The following is a 20,948-nucleotide window of genomic DNA, read 5'->3' on the forward strand; positions in this document are numbered from 1 at the left end:
TACTAACAGTATTAAGTAATAACATTTGATAAATATGAAACACAAAATTACTAAAACTAAATACCAACCAATGTGATACTTTCTGCTGTATTCCGTATGTAGCAGTGTAGGTAAGGGACACCCTTCTCCGTTATTCAGCCGAATTTTTCTTACAAACTCACTGTGTATCTTTTTACTAGAACAAGGAACGAGAAAGAGAGAACTCTGAGTGGGAATCGAACCCACAATCGTAGTATTAACAGTCGGACGCTGCGCCGTTGCGCCACAAACCACGATGGCGTCAATTTTTTTTATTTCATCATAATAATGTATTGTCAGATACCTATCAATTGCGTTAAATTATGTTCCTATGTTATTTACATTCTAAATCGCATTATTCAATCGGTTACAACCATATGGTGATTGTTTGTGGGTTAATGACGTTTGGCGATATGTACATCATTAAGAGTTTACGAGAGGCATTGTGCAGGTTTTATAGGCGGTGGCTGGCTTAATAAAAATTTTATATTTCCCCCACCCTTCATATAAAATGTATGAAAATAGAGTTGGGACATCATCGAGTTCACAATCGAATTATATCACTCGATAGTTTCGACTTTCATTCGTTAACACCTGACTAGTGTTGTCTATTAATAGTGTTTGCTTTGATTACACAATAGTTTCATTTGGTTTTGTTTACACAGTGTTACTTTATTTTATTTTTTAATTTAACGCTCCAGAAAAATCGTATGATGTAATCTAGTGGTACGTCACTACTAGTTAAATGCAAAATTGACACATGGAGTGTTTGGGGGACCTTATATCGCATTTAGTTCGATGAGATCTACTAATTAAAAATATTTTTTAATTTCTTAATCTTCATTTATACATTTTTCCTATATCTCGGAATTAGAACCCGCGCCTCTTGAAGCGCTCTGACCACTAAGCCATGCGTTTTCATCATGCTACATAGAAAATCTTTAGCAGCCATATTTCGATTATGCCGTGACAGTCATATATTTAAAGTTCCAATATTCCAATATCTAAGCATCCAAGCGAAAGGCGCATCCATATGCAAATATTACATTAGATACCTTCGTGTTACCTCACAATTTTCATAAATAAATTAAATCAGCCTCACGCTGTATCCCGCAAAATTTTCATAATTTTATTCAATTTTCCGTCATACCTACCTAGTTTTTATACATGCACGAAGGTGGCACAGGGGCACAAAAGTGCGACTAAATGCGACAGTTTGTAGGTTCGATTACAAATCGCTCTTATTACGATGCAAAGCGCAGCGTTGAGTTGAGTGAAGAAGTGTCTCAATGGGTACAGAGCGTCTAAGCACTAGGTTCCCAGGTTCCCTTCTATGTGCAGGATAAAGCGTGAAGCCAAAAAAAAATATAAAAAAATATTGGAATAATTTTTTCTTTCATCAAATTTATATGTGGCCTGTGTGTATTTCCTGTATATATTTCCTGTGCTCAAATAGAGTCTATATTTTCAATTTTAATTAGACAAATGAAATGAATAGAAAATATATCTCAAAAATATTAAAAACTGCCCACAAAATTAACCGATTTTTTTATCAATTCGGCCATCTCTACATGAAAGTGTAACGTATTTATGGGAAATTGTTGTAATCTCTTAAAAGCATGCGAAGTTGCGTATTTTATATTTAGTACGTAGACTCTCAGCATATTGAAAATAGTTTCACTAGAGAAAAAAACTATGTTTTGTAATATCAATTTCTTATACTCTATAAGTACGTGTGAGACTAATGGAAAGATTTTCATTAATAAAACAATAACTAATAATATTAAAAATATACCAATCGTCTCTCACAATAACTTTAAAAAGGCAAAAGTGATACGGAACACGTGTCAGTTACAATCAAAATGTCATAGATTAGATATATCCAACAAAGAGAGGAAATAATAAATAGAAAATTCTCTTTATTATGCTTACATTGTCCAAGTAGTAGAGACGAAATAAAAATGCACCAGGCGGAGAAAAAATATCTAAAAGTTAGTTTAGTTGAACATGATTTGCGTTTACAGTCACCAGTTTTTGGGCCCCTGCGCCACGACCGGTCTCGTATATATATTTATTATTTATTTATATGGTTTAACAATGTGTGCAATAAAGGATAAATAAAAAAATAAATAAATAATAAGTATATTTCAATTCAAAAACCAGATATATTTCAACTAACCACACAAAAAGATAAAAGAGAAGTTCCTAATAAAATTTAAAACTTCAACGCTAAACGATTAAGAGGATCCGAGAAAGCGCTGTATAATTCAATGTTACTGAATCTTGGACATAGCTTAGGGGGTTAACTTGGAATTGTTCTTTATTTTATTTAGACTTAAGCTTAGAATTACTTTCATTTGCTTAAATGTTTTAATTATTTGTATCTTTTAATTACTGACTATAAGGTCGCTGGTCACGGTTTCAATATATTAGAGGCTGAATATTTTTTTTAGCTTCACGCTGTATCCCGCATATAGCAGGGTAGGCAGAAGGAACTCAGTGTTAAGACACTCCGTTTCCCTCGCACCGTCTAATTTTCAAGACATGCGTGTTGAATGGTAAGCCATTCAACGCCGTGCTTTCTTGCGAGACAATATCGAGAAAAAGAAAATAAGTTATTCTTCCAAGTGGGGGTCGAACCAATAGGCGGCGCGTCGTTCCGAAGGCGTCAATATTTTCGAAATGAAAATATTTAAATTGAGTATTTTTTTTGTAGTAAGTTCCTACCCTCTGCGCAACAGTCAAGCAAGTCTAATCAATTAAAGCTTTCTCAAAAGTCAAAGTTTCATAAAAATATTTTTTTATGTTTGCACGTAATAAACGAAACAGGATTAATTTAGAAATGTTATGCCGAGTTGTAGGTATTTACCCATAGCTTTTAGAGGCGCATTTCTCTTTCTTTACTTTTTTAGACGCACTTGGGCAGTTTTTAAGGGACGCGGGCTTAAATCTCGATACTTTAAAAATTTCATACATTTATTCTTTACAAACCAAAAAACACAACAAACGAACATTATAAATACTGTTTAAGTAATAAGTAATAGAAAGAAAAATAGCAATTACAATTTTCTAGCCTATTCATGAAGAACTGGATAATTAACAGTCGGTTCAGTTAACAAGTCGTTATTACTTTTGGAATTAATGTCTTTAGTACAATGTCTGAATTATAATAGTGACAGGGTTTTTTCATGTAACTATTATCTATTTTAAATATTTAAAAAGTATTATTATTAGTATTTAGGGAAAAAATATACTTTTTTGAAAACGTATAAAAATTAAAAGTAAATGTTAACGACATAAATTAATTGTAATCATATAAGAATACTTAAAGCGTGTAAGAATACTTCTTTAGAAAACGTATAAAAAATTGAACGTAGAGGGATCTGAACACTAAAAATGTCAATAAGCATATAAGAATTTCGTTCGTATTTTTGTATGTTTTTTTTTTTTAAAGTTACTATATATATTATCATTATTCTGCATTTGGCAGTCGAATAATTTTGTGGCTTAAATATATTCTTATTTTAAAACTTTTATTAAAATTATTTATGTATTACATTATCAAACTTTCAAGACTATTGCTAGTAAAACAAGTCGCTGGTTCATTATTATTGATATTGCTATGATTATTACTCCTTCTATTTTGCCCTTAATCGTCTCTATATTTACTGAAAGAGATAATAATTTATTTCCAGATTTTCTCAAAATATACATGAAATAAAATATATAGATAAAAATAAAAATTAAACCACATAAATGCTTGAAGAACCACATGAAGCTTTGTTTTATTCCTTAAGAATTTCTTAATAATTATAAAATTAAATTGTTATAAAATTATAACAAAGTATAAAAATACTAAATAAATATTATAATTTATTAAAATAAAATTTATCTTTATTTATTTGTTAATTTCTAAACGTATCTTAAACTTGACATTGATTGTCAATGTCAAAACAAGTTCTTGCAACTGGTCACATTTCAAATTTTCTTAGTTGTCTCGCCTCTCGATCAAAAAAAATGAGTAAATGTGTTCTGTGCTCTCGATATCTCGAATAATTTTATATGTAAAAGCTTTAAATAGTTTATTATTGTTATTTCTCTCCTTTTTTCTAATTGTTACAGATACGTTTTTTTTTTATTTTCAATTTCGTACTTCTAATTTATATTAATTGTATTTTTAAAATGTCTAAGGTTAAATTAAATTTAATCGCTGCTGCTTGTGAAAACATGGGCATCGGATCTAATGGCTCGCTTCCTTGGAGGCTTAAGTATGATATAAATTATAGTTAAAACATTCATAACTAGCATTTATTTTAAAAAAATAATTTAAAAAAGAAAATTGTATTATATTTTCAAAACTAAGAGTAAAGTTGTCTTATAAGAAAACCTTAATCACTTTTATGTTTATTTTGCACTAATGTGTTGTGATATAGCTTATAGCCTTCCGCAATATAAGGAATATTCAAAAAGGATTTTTTTATTCAAACCAGTAGTTATTAAGATTAGCATGTTCAACCAAACCAATTCTTCAGTTTTATAATATGTACTGTTGATATTATAACTTACATCTGAAACACTTTTTTCAGGAAAGAAATGGCTTATTTTACTACAATGACAACAAAAGTGGCAGATACATCAAAAACAAATGCAGTTATAATGGGAAGGCGAACCTGGGACTGCATACCAGATAAATACCGTCCTCTGTCAAATAGAGTGAATGTTGTTTTGACTCACAATGTAGATAGTGTTAAAGATAAGGTATATTTTTTAGTTTTGCTGTATTTGGAATATAGCATTCTTGTTACCAGAATGAAAAATTTAAAAATTCTATGCTATAACAGCTCTATATAAACTATTTAATTTAAATAATATTATATATTTACTATTAATGTTAATGAAGTAAAATTGCAGTAAGAAAGGTAGGGGTAACCTCGGTTGACCTTCAAAAACACTGTATCAAAGATACTGAATGAATGTCATGTAAAAAGCATGAGGAGAGCCTTGGAGAGCGTGTATGAAGAGGTTGATAACAGTGGATGAGGTGAAAGACGTATGCAGAATATTTTTTTATAATTTTAATAGAACAGTCATAAATGTTGAATAGATTATCATAGAGTGAACTAGACTGTCTTTCTCCTTTTTTATTTTCTAACAAATCTTACAAGTGGCTATATTAATGCCGTAATTATATTATCTAATATTGATAACCTATTATGTAACTTATATATTATTAAATATGTAACATATATAGTATATTTCTAGTCTAATACTGTTATTTTGTTTGAGGAGTAGGAGACCTCAATACATATTTTTTTAACCTTGATATGCATTCAGTGGTAAATATCAGTTAATTTTAAATTTCTATTATTTATTATAGAATTATAAATTTGGTGAATGTTAAAACTTCAATAAAAGTGGCCAGTCGTAGAGCAGGGACAGAAGTGGTGGGTTCATTCCCTACTGAAGAAATGATATATTTAACTAACTTAACTTCACACTTCATATTTTTATATTTCCAGGTGCCAGATGGTGTGATAGTTGTTCCAGGAATTGACGAAGCTATAAGATACATAGAAGGACAACAAGATATTGAATCAACTTGGGTTATAGGCGGATCATCAATATATAAAGTATGTATTTATAATTAACTTAATTTAACTTCACACTTTATCTCTAGCAGGGTAGTTAGAGAGAGTGGAGTGCCAAATGGTACATATTTATAATTTTTTTTCACAAAAACATTTCTCTGTTGCTTGACTATCTTAAAAAATAATCAATTTATTGTTTGTTATATAGCTTTTAGAGACAGATTGAGAATTTTATTATAAATACTAGAATTGACTGAAATTTTAACAATAAGCTACATGCTGTCATATATTTAGTGGTTGTGGGTTCAAATCTAATAAACTTTATGCTCTTATCACTAAGTCATACATTCACATCAAACTGAGTCCAAGAATATGCTAACATAATTAGGACAGAGTAACTTAGAGGCGCCATTTGAAATTTGTTACACTTTAAATATTTATGATATCTATAAAAGTTTATATTATATTATTTTTATGTTATACAAAAAAATATACTACAAAGTTTTGTTTTATAATTTCCAGGCGGCAATGCAACATCCAAACTGTGGCAAGATATATTTAACAGAAATCCAAAAATCCTTTGACTGTGACACTTTCTTTCCACAAATAGACAAACAGCAGTTCCACTTAGTAGATGAGGATGAAATACCCGAAGAGCGGCAGGTAGAAGGGAACATTAGTTATTTTTTTAGAGTTTATAAACGTTTGTAATATAAAAAAAAATGGTTAGGTTTCATCTTTTTATTATGTAAGATTTTTTGTGGTCAACCATGCCTTTTTTTCTTACAAGGGGCTTCTTCCTTTTCTCCTATGCCAAGAAAAAATATATTAAATACCAATATTTGTCAATACTTTTAAACTCATAATATATGTATTTATAAAACCTTTGTGATATTCAAATAGCTGTTAGTTTAATAAAATTGATGTTGTTTCATAAGATTGTTTCTTAAGACAATCCAATCTACTTTCTACGTATTTTTAATATTCAGTAGCGCAACCGAACGCCGAGCTACATCTTAATTCTGTGAAAAAATTAAAATACTTAAAATACGTATTTAATGTGTAATTCATCAAGTAGGGATTGCATTTACGACCATCGCGTTAACAGTCGGACACAGTTCCACTGTGCCTATATGGATTAACCCCTTTTTTTAATACATTTAATGTTTAATTAGCGTTTATTATATGCTAATGCTTTTAACATTACTCAATTTAATACCAAATAATGATATTACAATGTAATTCTCCTCATTTAAAATGTTATGCATAAAAGTAAGTTTTTATATACTTAAGCTAATTGTTTTTTTTAATAAAACAATGTAAAAACCAAAACCTTTTAATTTTTCTGACCCCTTTTTTATTTATGAATGAAATTGTTAAATTATGTACTAATTAGAGACCGAATGAATAAAACACATCGAAGTTTATTATTAACTGGTGAAAATAAAATAAATAAATCAACTTCACACTGTATCCCGCACACAGCATACAGATGAAACCTAGAACCTAGTGTTAATACACTCCGTTCCATACATACCGCCGAATTTTTCAAGGCATTGATCATTCAGTATTTGATTGATCGGAACTCAACGCCGCGCCTTTTGCCTTGCTGCCAGAACGAAATAAATATATATTAATAATTCATTTGCTCTAGTAGGGATCAAACCCACAACATTTATGCGTTGTGCCCCTATTCGTAACGAACAAAAGTAAATGATTTCAATATTAACATTCCCCCCCCCCCACGAGTGGCAATTGCACTCCCTGTCTTTACCGTCGTACTTTGTGCCACTGCCACACGACCGCCTCATTATGCTAGGAACAGTATATTAGTCTATCTAAGGGTTATTAACATTATGTATATAAATGAAACAAACAATATAAGATAATAATTATTTTATTCGTCCAATAATTACCTTAAAAACTAAACTATTGACGCCCAAAGTAAATACTAACAAATACTAGGGGCGCGTAAAATGAAGCGATACTCTGTGGAAGAATAACTGCTTATAATATAGATAATTATTATAATATTATATCATTATATATAATTTCATATATTTTATGTAAATTGAAAAATACTGTTCATTTAAATTCCTTTGCGTCAATTGTTTTAAAAAACTAGGATGACATTTTAGTTATTTTTTTGTCAAGTTTTGTTTTACTTAAAATATATGAAATTTAAGTTAATATTAATAGATATAAGATAATAATAAAGAAATTGAAAAACGCAAAACCTCTTACATACTAATAATTAGTGTTAGATTAGGCTTCTTTCACACGATTAAATACTATTCTTTTATTTTTTTCATGTGAAATCAGCCGTAGTAAAGTGAATTAAGGGTAAAATGCACACGGCGGTAAAAATTACATTTTTTACGATGTTATTTTGTCAGTGCACAAAAACTATTTAAAAGGGGAAAATTTATAATACAAACATTTTTTTGTTATTTTTTAATATCTTTATTATTTTTTTTTAATTTTTGTATTTTTTTTCTACGTCCGGAGGATTAACACGACGACAAACAGCCATAATAATAAAAAGAAAAAAAATCATCTACACTATCAGAAATTATTTAAAAAAATCGTAGCTACAATTTTTATTCGAATAATAATAATAACCTACAGAAAAAACAAAATTAAAGTATACACTACATATAATTATAATTAATATACTAAAACGCTAACTTGTCGGCGCCTAAATAAGTTTCAAAAAATCTACTTCTAACTTTTGTATAAACCCCGAGCTGAAAAATGGTAGTTTTATTTAATATTACCAAGTTTTTTATTAATTATGAATGAATGACACAATTATCGAAAAGAATACTGTAAAATCAAAAACCTACCAAAAACTACTAAATACTGAGAAGAAAATGGTAGCTTTTAATACTGTCAATGTCAAATGACATGTGTCAAAGGGAAAATCTACTAAGAAGGCGGCCTACATGTTGTAATTGAGAAATATATACTCAGGATTGTTGATATCTTGCATTAATGGCGAATTAGGTGGCAACATGTGGAATCCCATGAACATGAAGGTGCGTAAGAGTGTTGCGCGGTCGGTGCGTGTTTTTAATATGCAAATTATGCAACTGAAACAGAAAAACGCATCATTAAATTATTTTTTAAACTTTTTTTATCTCCACCCTATTCCGCATATAGCAGGGTAGAATTTAGTTCCCCACTTTTTGCGGCATTACGTGTTGGAGTGGTGGAACTCAGCACCGCACTGTGCCTCCTCGAGATCATTAGGTTTTTAGCGAAAAGTTAGTTAGCGAAAAAATGTAAATATTGAATATTTCATGCCCCCGAGTGGGATTCAAATCAGCAACCATCGTAAATACTAATTACATATATGTTAAATAAAGATCACTTCACACTGTATTCTGCACACAACCGGGCAGCAGAGGGAAACTAGTGTTAAAACACTCCATCCTCCATTTTCCGTTGAATTCCGGAGGTATTCCATTTTGAGTGGTGGAACTCAACGCCGCGCTTTGCCTCGACACCAGAACGAAGAAATGAAAATATCACTTTAAATAAATATTTTATTTTCTCTAGTGGGGTATAACCCACAACCAGTCGCGTTGACAGTCACACATTTGTGTTATTTTGTCATTATTTGTAAGTGCGGAATAAAGGCTTTATCATTATTATTATTATAAAACAAAATAAAATAATTCAACTACTAAAAGCTTTATACAATTTATACTTCAATAAGTCCTAATACTCCTATAAAATACATACTTAGCACACCCAAGGTTCGCTTCGGCAAAGTCAAGCAACAGCATAAAACTTTCCTTGCTACCAGCTTGCAGTACGCCGGGGACGCGTAGGTACATTGTATTACCCTTGATTACCTGTAAAAATAAAAATAAAACTCTATTATTAATCCCTATTCAAACTCTACAATGTAAATAGAAAAAAATATATACACTTTATTTTGTTTCATGCTGTATCCCACAAATAGCAGGCTAAGTGCGAGAGGTAACTCTGAGATCAGGTAGTGTTGACAGGTTAAATTGAACAAAAAAAATCGACACAATTTGAATGTAATATAGCCTATAGGCTCTGTCCATAAACAAACTATTCAAAACAACATATTTTACCCAAATTTGAAATTTCATTTCCGTGTATTCCCTCTGTTTTCCTTGAAATTTGACGTAATTTATGGATGTATCACTCAAAGATGTTAATCAACTTTAACTAACAATAAAATATTTACCTCCACTAATTTAACTATAAATAAATCTACTTACGGCCTCCCAACGCACAACAGTGTTTTCGGTAAGGAAGATTTTAAAGTCGATCTTAACCGGTTGCTTGTCCTTGAGTTCCAAGATCTTATTGATGACCTGGAATTAAAAAAATAATTTAAAAAATAGAATATTTTTTAAACACATCAGCATAAGAAGTATTCAAGGAGAGAGAGACCAATACATTTTTTTTGTATAATTTTTATATATATATCACACCCACCCACATAAGCAATCCTTTATTACGTGGGTGATAGTTTTAATAGGTATAATACTTAACAGTAAAGTATAGAACGGTTGATAGGGTTAGGGAGTTGTGGTCGCCCTAAAGTTAATACTTCAGAATTTTTGTGCACTGTACACACAGAAAGAAAACAACAAAAAGTATAAAAAACATTTAAGATTAAATCTGCGTAGCCATTCACAGTTAACTTCAGGGTGGCCACAACTTGTCAACAGTACTGCCAGATTAAAAACCCAATGATCTAGTGACTCACCGTTTGCCTCTCAGCAAGGTTGAGTGTGGGGTGTGTGTTCACAGGCTCGGGGGTGAGACTCTCCGCGCTGGTGCTCAGAGAACTCGCGCTTGCCCATAGTAGGGCGCTCAACAAGTCACCTGGAGAATGTAAGAATTCTTTTCAATATACCAAACCTTATTTTTTTCCAGTAAAAATTTCCCAGCCTAGCCCAGTGTAAAGACACTAGGGCGGTATTCGAACCCACCAACCAGTCTGCCATTCATAAATGTTTCTATATGAAACTTAAATCCTTTCTACAAAAGCAAAAGCTTCGTTTCCTAGTACACTACATTCCTCACTTAACAACTAATTTTCGAGATATTGCGTGTTAAATTGGGAAATGAAAATTTTGAATACAACCATTTCCACGAGCACGAGGAATTAAGCTGTGACAATATATACCACTGCGTTAAGCTGTGACAATATATCCTCAAACAAAACATAATAATGGTTATTTTAAAAATTCATAAAACATTTCTAATAATAAAGATTTTCTATAAATTGGGTATAGTATAATAATTCTAATAAAATGATAAGGTCACTCACGGCTGTTGTCGTCGTGTACAGGGGTGGACGGGGTTGCGGGGCTCGAGGCCCCGCTGTTCACCCCTCCGGGCGGTGCGGAGTCGAGAGCAGGGACATCAGGACCACCTGGTTATAATAGAAACCAAGATAAAATATTTTTATGGTGTTTCGTATTATTTTCAATATTTCAGATGTTATGTATTTTTCGCTTCACACTGTAACCCACATATACGAGTAGGGTAAGCAGAGAAAACCGAATTTTCGAGACATTGCGTGTTGGGTGCCAGAACTCAACGCTTTGCTTTGTCTTGTTACAAGCGAGGAAATGAAAATATTAAATAATTTATTCCTCCGAAAGGGAATCGAACTCACAACGGTGGAGTTTACTGTCGCTACTTTACGCTGTGCTACTGCATCACGACGACCTCAAAAACCTTGTAATTAAATCTGATTTTCTTACCACAGAGGCCCGGCGCCCAGGCACAGCGAGAAACACTCGGCGTCGGACGCCGACAAAGCGGTGCGCTTGCTGCCGGCCGCGTTCAAGGACGCGCCATCACCACTGAAAACAAAATAGGGCAACTATTATTAATATAATAATTTAGCGAAAAATACTATTTTTCTTCTTCATATTAAAAAGTACAACAATTTCTTAATTTTTTTAAAATGCCTTTTGGCAGCACGAATTTTATTAGCATAGGCTATAAAATGTTTGGCAGGCAAAGAATAGTCAGTGAATTTGACTTCCGGGCAAGTATAAGCGTCTGATGATTTGTCAAAATAAAAAGGTTTAAACACTTCCACCGTTGAAGTCAATAAACAAAGTAACTCAATGACAAGAATCCAAACCCCTTACCTGATGATTAGTTTAACAACCATTGTGAAGGATAAAGTAAACGTCTATTTACAAGAATAAAACTAAAGGAGCACCCAGACAGTTTCTATTTACAAAACACACACAATATCACAATATGGAATGTTTCTTCGAGAAAAAACTTTTAAGTTTTTAACAATACCAAAGAATTTTCAACCGATTTTTCGAGGGTAGTTTCCTAAAAATTATTTCTATGCTGTATTCCATATACAGCATATTATAGGTAGGCGAGTCTGTCTAGTCTTTTTGTACGTCTTTATAGGAAGGGATCTAAGGCAGTACTGTTTATAATCACATCTGGATCAAAACTGAGATGTTTGCCAAATTTAAAAATAGCCAAACAACGTAAAAGACAAAACATTAAGCTCAATATTTCGATCTTGAACTATCCCAGAAAGTCCTCATTTCAAAAATAAAGGTAATCTTTGTTAGTGATTAATTGATGTAGCCTTGATTAAAAAGGGAACTCTACTTCTTTTTTGGGGAGAATTTTTAGAGCTTGTACTATATATACTATATAACTGTAAATATAATTTTTTTTCTTTATCTGTGTGTCACATATGTATAACATATTTTTATTACGGAGGGTCTAAACACGCAGAGTTATGCGTCATAGTTTTACTTATAAAATTAAGTATCTATGATGTTACTTATTTTTATAAATATAACTATATTTTATTTTTTGATGCTAATATTTATGAGCATTATTTATTTATATTCTTTATTGCACAAAAAAAAATGTACAATAGGCGAGCTTAACGCTATGAAGCATTATGTGTATAAGAAAAATAGTTATCGTAAAAAAAACTCTAAAGTAATTATATAATCACAAAAACATAAACTTCCACAGAAGAATATAAAAAAAAAACAAGCAAAGCACAGATGCACTATGTAAAAATGTTCAAATACACAATATTGAAGGTAAAGGAGGTGCTCTCCTTTTATCACTATTATAATCTTTAAAATGACTTATCATAAACATGCCAGATAGTAATGTTTACAAATCTTTGCCAATTCACGTCACTATATCTAAGTATTAAAATGGGTTTTTCGTTAAGTTTTATAACCTTATTAAATTTAAACTTAAAAAAAGTACGAGGGGCATTCAAAATGTTAGTTTCCCTATTTTTAAAATGATGTTAAAAACAATTTTTAGGTTAAAAAACGCATATTTATTTATTATTTGAAACATAAACTATTTTTCTACATAGTCGCCTTCGACTTGGATACATTTTTTATGTCTGCGTTGAAGTTTAAGCAAACCTTCCTTAAAAAAGACGTGTCCTGTTTTGCACACACTTTGCGGTAAACTGGGTTATCTTTCAAGATTGTAAAGATTGAAGTTCGGCAAATCTCAATATCAGAAGGAATCAATTCAAGAATATCATCAACAGTCAATCGTCTGTCATCTTGAATGACTTTTTCAACAGCATCGATAGCTTCGTCCGTAATGGCTGTTTTTGGCCGTCATGCTCGCTGTTCATCGTACGCCATTGTCGCACATTTGCACACTCATACAGTTGTCACCGTAAACTTGCACTAATTTATTGTGGATGTCGTTTCTATTTAGTCCTTTAGCAGTAAAAAATCGAATACCTGCACGCAATTCAATATTTGACACGTTTTCTAATGATACCTACATCGTTGTCAAGGATAGACTGCTAAAAAAACTATTTTCGGTCATCAATATCGGTGCAACCCAAATCTGAAACTATGTTCAGTGTGAGCCTGCTACATGTTGCTCATTAAAAATGCCAGACCAGCGAAACTTACTTTTTGAATGCCCCTCGTATGTCTATCTGTTGCAGTTGCCAGGAACAACTTTGAATTAACAATAATGATCACCTTGAAGTAAAATCATCACTTTAGTAAAACTATTTGACTACAATTTCAATTGTGATTAACCTATACCTACCTACCTAACCTATAGAATTATCATAACTAGATTAACATAATCATAAATGTTACCACCAAGACTACCCAACATTTACAAGGCTAAGGGGATGCCTTTGGCGTATCTCACGAGATTTGAAATTCAAACACCATTACTGCATTGCGGATGTTGCAAATGAAGCTCAACGTCTAATATCCATTTATTAATGTATGAAACCGTTACAAGGACTTTCATTTTAACTTAATTTATGAAAGTTAAACATTCTTTTAAATACAGTAAATAATGTACTACTGTATAATCTACATTCCATTACCATAACATTCGGAAGCTGCCAATTGATTAAACTTTGTAAATCAATTTATTTAGACCTCATCTTGACCTCAAAAAAAGATTTGGGCAGCATAAGAGTAACGGAGTGTCGTAACACTAGAGACAGTTTTTATAATTAGAACCAATAACTGCTTATTTCAATGTCTAGGTACTTTTGCAAGTGTTCTAGCATAACTCCATGCCTAAAATTAGAAAAACGGCATATGCCTCAATTGTAACACAGAAAAAAACCTTTTAACATAAGTTATAAGCATTGCCAAATTTACACATACAAATATTCTTACGACGAAAATAGCACTTCAGTTCTGTAAGAAAATCCATACATAACCATTTATCTTCATACACACTAAGGCATTATGGCACTGTTTCAAGTGAAGTGACGTAATAGATAGAAAGTACTCGTAGTATATGTAGTTGCTAAGATGTTAAATTGTTTCGTCGATATATTTTCTATTTTCGAACTAATATTTCTGCTAGCACTAAGTAAAACTAATATTATAAAGCTGACGAGTTTATAATAATTATATTTATCTCTTTCCAAATCTATACTTCTATAAAAATATAAAAAAGCTGAAAATAAGTTGGTTGAACGCACTAATCTCAGGAACTACTAGTTCGAATTGAGAAAATATTTTTTCTTTTGATACTACATTTATCAATATGTATAGGCTATTATATAACCCACTGTACTGGCGGTCAGAGATACTTTTGACAACCATGTTACTTACGCCCAATATTAATAATGTATCTCCTATCTCCAGTTAACGTCAATCTTGTATTGTTCGACATGTCTATCCAATCACTAACCTGCATGCCTACCTCCATCTCTGTCTATTTCAATCTATGGTTGCAATTTATGGATTAGGATTGATTATTAACATTGGGCGTTGGTTGACTCAAAAACGAAACTACAGGTAAAAAGTTGCATCAAAATATATATAGGCGTTTTACCTATACTTCTGTCTTGATAATATTTACATATTATCAAGACAATCCATCATTTAACAAGTATTTTCTAAGCCTTGATGAAATTTCTTCTATTTATGTACAAGAATGCTAACAACTTATGTTTAACCCTCAAAGATGGAATATCCTTGCATTATAACTATAAAATCTATACCACATTAGTTACAGCGTAAAAAGAAAAGGGAAAACGTCGATGATACAATAAATTGCAAAATGAAAAAAGAGGAAAATACGTAATTAATCAACAATTACAAAATTATGACTCACTTTCTTGAATGAAACAAACTTAACATTTTACAGCTTGCTTAAGATTTTTATAAATAAAACACAAATGAAGAAAAAGTTCGACGCTGATTTACCAACCGCCAAATTAAGGACTTTCATAAGAATTGTATTTATAAAAGCATCTGTACTTTTCCTTCATTAGCTTATAGATACGCTGTATCACGCACATAACACAGTAGGTAGAGGGAACCTAGTGTCTTAAAATTCCGTTCCCATTAAGACACTACCGTTTCTCACTTTCCACCCAATTCTAGAAACATTGCATTTTGAGTAGACGCCGCACTTTGCCGCGTTTCCAGAGCGAGGGAAACAAAAATACTAAATATTTCATCTCCTCGAGTGGGAATCGAACCCACAATCGTCGCGTTTACAGTCGCAATAATTTATTTGTTAATTTGAACCTTTATCTGAATACAAAATTTTTAGCACAATCGTGCTAAAATGAAAAAAAAAATAACCCAAATAAACAATAATCATGTGCGCAGTTTGGCGCGCGAAATGTTTACGTTTTATTTTTAAATCTGCGATCGAGGCGTGGTCATCGAATTCTTTATTCACCCGGAGATAGAAGAAACCACATTGGTATGTATATTTAAAAATAAAATAAAACAGTTATCTTTACGTATTGTGCATATCTTTTCAAACTTTTTTTTAAATACCCTTTTTAAAAAAGACGATGTTGATGAAACGTTTTCAGTTTTTTCTTCTAATTTGAATAATATAATAAAATGAAACATTTTAAGGCGGTGTAATGCTCTAACGCCAAAGAAATTTTGTATCCCTTCGTATATAATATACCTAGAAAAAGAAATGTATAAAGAATATTCTATTTGGAAATTTTTCCGTAATATATGTACAAAAAATTAAGTTTTTTGCACAATTTTTTTCCTAAGAGATTCACATTCGGTATCTGTTAGTTTTTGAGTTCTAACCACTGTTAAATACGCCTAAAACTTTGGTCATATTTTTAGTGTAATCTTCCCTAGATTTTATGTAGTTATTTCCATACATAAATCTAAATTTTACAAAAAACAAACTCTATCTATACAGATGTCTGGAATGTCAAATTTGCTGTCTTATGATTTTTTTAAATTAATTATAAAAAAATCATCATTTACAAGGCACGTGAAATTCAAATTTACTATCATAATCACTTTATTGTACTATTTATTTACATAACAAGTGACATTAACGTGAGTTATAAGGCTTAAAGTATAACAGTTTATCGCGATGTTTACTACGAAGTTATAAATAGCGATACACTCATTAAATATTTAAACAGAACAACACTACAGATAGTGTTGTTTACTAAACGAAGCGCTTTCCTATTTGTTTTGTATTTTTTTCTTTTTTTAATATTTATCATAGTGATTTAGAACATAGCCTTCATAAAATATTTTGAGGTCAATCTGGGCGCAAGGTCACAAGCGTGCGACTGTAAGCGCCAGGTTTTGGGTTCGATTTCCACGCGAGGAAATTAAAAATTTAATGTTTTCATTTCCTTGCTCTGATAACGACGCAAAGTGCAGCGTTGAGTTCCGCCATTCAACGCAACCGGTAAAGTGATTTTATTTTGATTCATTAAAATTAAATAAAATTTTATGCGCCACGTTGTGTCGGCCATTAATTTTGTTTTAATATATAAATGACTAGCGGACGCACGCAGCTTCGCTTGCGTATTTGTACCCTTAGGAGTGAATTATAATAAACCATAAAACACGTGTTCAATGAAATATTTTTAAATCTAAATTTCAAATTTTATAAAAATCGGTGGCGATGTAAGGATTTTTCCATACAAACTTTCAAACCCTATTTCACCCCTTTAGGGTTAAAATTTTTCAAAATCCCCTCTTAGTGGATGTCCAGATTACAAAAGTAAACTTCTGTTCAAATTCCGTTTCTCCCATCAGCGGTTACGGCTGTGCGTGCGTCTTACCTCAGTCAGTGAGGACAAGTCATTTTATATATATAGATTAATGCAAAATTTCAGCTAAATTCAGAAAGTGGGTCGACTTTATCTAGCAATTTTTGATAGCACATAATTAAAACTTGTAAAAATGTATATTACAGTATTTAACCGACATTAAAAATTTGAGACCATTGTGCCTAATCGTCTGACTATAAAACGCGCCACTTATTGGTTTGTTTCCCACTCGAGGAATATTTTAAAATTTATATTTATGGCTTTAAGTTTCGCTGATCAACATACAGTTTAGAAAATTTAACGGAGAGTGAAGAGATATTTCCAACACTTGGTCCCCTCTATCTAATACATAATCTCTTAAGAGTTAAGTCACAAGTGTTCAGTCATTGCTATGAAATGGAATAAAGAATGTTAAGTGATATGTATTGAGTTACATAATATTTTAATCTTCACACCAGCTTCCCAGATATTGCATGATGGGCTTCTTTTAACTTTGCATCTAAACTATATTAGCTTATTAAACAAATTAAAAGATTGCTCTTATCATCAATGCATCAACCATTGCTTTCCAAGCATTAAAATAAAGTGAAATGTTTGAAATAGAAATCAAACCCACACCTAGTCAGTTTTTTTTCCACTAACGCATATAAACTATTGGGTAGACACTCCATCCTCCACTTTCAATCTGAATTTCGAAACATTTGCAGAAACATAACGCCGCATTTACTCTTATCAAAGCATGAGTAAAAAAAAACCTTTGTCCATTCATTGTCTTTACATAATGAAATAAATGCATAAATTCAAAATTTAAATTCTAAGCTAATAATCCGTTTCAAGACCACTGTGTGGATTTCTATAGAAATTTCATTAATGATATTGCAAGGTTTCATTTAATACCTTAGGAAACTGACACATGATACATGCTTATATGGTAAGCTTCTTTTACAGATATTTTTTTAAAAAACAGTGGAATATCATATTATTAGTTACTTGGTTGGTTTGTTTAGAGTTATGTGTTGAGCTCTACCACTCAATATGCAGTGTCTTAACACTAGGTTACCTCTGCCTATCTTGCTATATGAGGGATACAGTGGTAAGCTAAGCTTGATTTGTGACTAGAAAAGACAGCAGGTTCAATATGAAATCAGGGCATATATTAATTGAAATATCATGACATTTTTTACTAATCTCTTGCATATAACAGAGTACACAGATAAACCGTAGTGTTAACACTAACTAGTGTTAACACATTCTCTATTTTCTAAAGAGTGTGTGTTGTGTGGTGGAACCCCACTCCGCACTTAATTTTATATGACAACATTTAGATTGAACATAGAAACTTAGAATATGTGAATGTATATCACTTTTTATGCAAAGGAACATTCTAGATCACTCATTCAAGGCTAATAGAGGAAAAAGAATCTAATCATTACATGTTATATTGCAGAAAACACACTAAATGTATGGAGTTAAGGTACAATATTAAACAGCGTACCATAAATGACTTGTAAAGTGTTTTCATTCTCTAATGACTTATATTATTGATGTAATAATTATGAATCAAATGGTTTTAAACACCAGGTTGTCAGAAAAATTTTAAATATGTGTTTTTGTTTATTTCTTTTGACACTTATTTTGTGTCTTTACACTAGGTTGTCTCTATCTTCCTCTCTCCTGTATGAAGAAGGATAAACTTAAAAAAATGATTCATATAACTATTTTTGTATGAAATTATAAATAACTATTTTACTTAAATATATAGCAAAATTAATTAAGTGCCATGACACTCCATTCTCCAAATAAATAACATTTTGTTTTCCCTTTCAGAGTAGTGAAATAAAAATAATTTATGTCTATAAAACCTGCCTGTCGAAGTTAGTTAGCTGTACATTATTTTTTTGTACATATGTGTAATTCAATCTTAGTACTAGCCATAAGATGTTATTACATATGTGCAATATTAAACATTGTGAACTATATGTAACAAATATATAACTTGCTATATGTATGAGGATAAGATGCAACTAAAAGCGTGACCCTCTCAAGGAAATGCTTAATATTTTCATTTCTTCACTCTAGTAAAGAGTTCACCTCTGTACTTAACATGCAATAGTCTCATGTCTGTCAGTCATGTCTTAAATTAGTCAGTCATGTCTTATCATTAAGTATCCAGGTTTCAAAAGTTGATAACTTCTGCTGGGGGACAAGATGAAAATTAAAAAAAGTATATAATAATTAATGTTATATTACATATCTTTACTCAATAAATACCTACATCGTTAAATGAACTATACATAAAGAATATAGAAAACAAATACTACCAAAGTATCATATATAAGAAAAGAAGACAAAAGAATAAATGAAACACTGCATATTTACATGCTTTTTCCCGATACCTATAAATAAATACTAAACAAAATAAAGAAGGTAAAAAGATTAATTTCAAAGATGATGCTTGGTATCTGTTCTCTTTTAGAGAATATTTGTTTTTAAAGAAATGAAATCTAAGCAGAAATCTAAGTATAACAGTATAGAATACCTATTCTACCTTCAACTTGCAGTAATATACTTTATTACTTTCTTTTATGACCATACCCAATTATATTTAAATCTATGACTAACAATGAATACCTAAGGTAAGTTTTGCAAGAAAAATAATATTCAATTACTTTTTCTTTGTTCATCTTTGGTAGATTGTAAATTTCTTCACTATGAAATCTTATCGTAAATATTTGTTAAGGAAATAAAGGTAGGTTGACTATTAATCAGCAAATTGATGACGTATTATATTGGACCAAGGACGCCCTCTTTAATAATTAATTCAATAATACGTAAAAATTGAATGCAACAACAAAATAAAAGTTATATAATTATAACATTGTATATTATAATATACTCACCGATAGGTCTTCGCCTTCGGGGTTTGGGGTTCAACTACGACACCAGTAACGTCGTAGTAATTACTACTACTAAAATTTAACTGTTGTATTAACTTGGTCATCTTGGTAAATCGTATTTAAGCCTTTGCAAAACGAATAAATCAAAAACACGGACTGGCCGTAGGAATTCGAGAAAATACGCAGCAAAGACGTGTTTCACAATAGCGAGACAAATGAAAGTACGGTAATGTATAGTGTATATAGATTATACAGTGAATTCTAAAACAAACGTCAGTGGTTATACACTACACAATATAGAGGTACACGTGTTTGTACATGCTGACAACGTGATGAGGCACATTTAAAATTAGCCGCATTATCATATTTTTCCGTAATGGCGGCCGGAAACGTGATGTTGTTAATGTTTCTAAGCAATGCGTTTAGTTTTTTCTACGGTAAATAATTTCTTTAATAATCGTAGTATTCTAATATATTAATATCATTTACGATAATATTTAATTCTGTATCGCGTGATTAAGTATTAATATAATAATTAGTATTATATAGCTTTAAAAGATTAAAATATATATCCAGGTGTGTATTAAATTTAGCAATAAAAAAGACAAAATAAGAGATTTACATAATTATTTATTACATTTCATTTAAAATTTCAGGACATTCTATTGTTAATTTTCCATTCAATAACCTTCGAACCATATATCAAACAATTCAAACATGAATCAAAAACATAAACATACGTGATACTAAATGAAAGTGAAATTGCAATCTGTCAATTCGATAGTCAAAACAACACGTAGCTATTACGTCACGGGGTAACGTCAACGAATCGATAGTGTTGCGTAGCTACACCGCAGTTGATATCGATCGATA

General features: G+C 31.1%; 2 protein-coding genes across 3 annotated transcripts; one reads left to right on the forward strand and one right to left on the reverse strand.

Moving 5' to 3' along the window:
• The first annotated feature begins 3,988 nt into the window (after positions 1–3,988).
• Positions 3,989–6,938, forward strand: Dhfr (dihydrofolate reductase). 2 transcript variants are annotated; one of them, XM_085188575.1, is made up of 4 exons: positions 3,989–4,286; positions 4,605–4,776; positions 5,538–5,648; positions 6,129–6,938. In XM_085188575.1, exons 1-4 carry the CDS (start codon positions 4,201–4,203, stop codon positions 6,315–6,317), a joined length of 558 nt encoding a protein of 185 aa, XP_085044701.1. In that variant the 5' UTR covers positions 3,989–4,200; the 3' UTR covers positions 6,318–6,938. The 2 variants fall into 2 exon arrangements, with proteins under 2 accessions (XP_085044701.1, XP_085044702.1); XM_085188576.1 differs by having other exon boundaries at positions 4,006–4,286; positions 4,605–4,731.
• A 549-nt stretch (positions 6,939–7,487) lies between these two features.
• Positions 7,488–20,324, reverse strand: Oda (Ornithine decarboxylase antizyme). Its single transcript, XM_085188571.1, is given in 8 exon segments — positions 7,488–8,698; positions 9,354–9,466; positions 9,866–9,961; positions 10,360–10,478; positions 10,927–11,023; positions 11,025–11,031; positions 11,366–11,467; positions 20,079–20,324. Coding segments are annotated over 8 exon segments (786 nt in total). The 5' UTR covers positions 20,180–20,324; the 3' UTR covers positions 7,488–8,547.
• Positions 20,325–20,948: the final 624 nt, after the last annotated feature.

Source organism: Heliconius melpomene, chromosome 7 (genome assembly GCF_056956725.1).
Source record: "Heliconius melpomene rosina isolate 202511_hmr_F chromosome 7, ASM5695672v1, whole genome shotgun sequence".
Classification (NCBI taxonomy): domain Eukaryota; kingdom Metazoa; phylum Arthropoda; class Insecta; order Lepidoptera; family Nymphalidae; genus Heliconius; species Heliconius melpomene.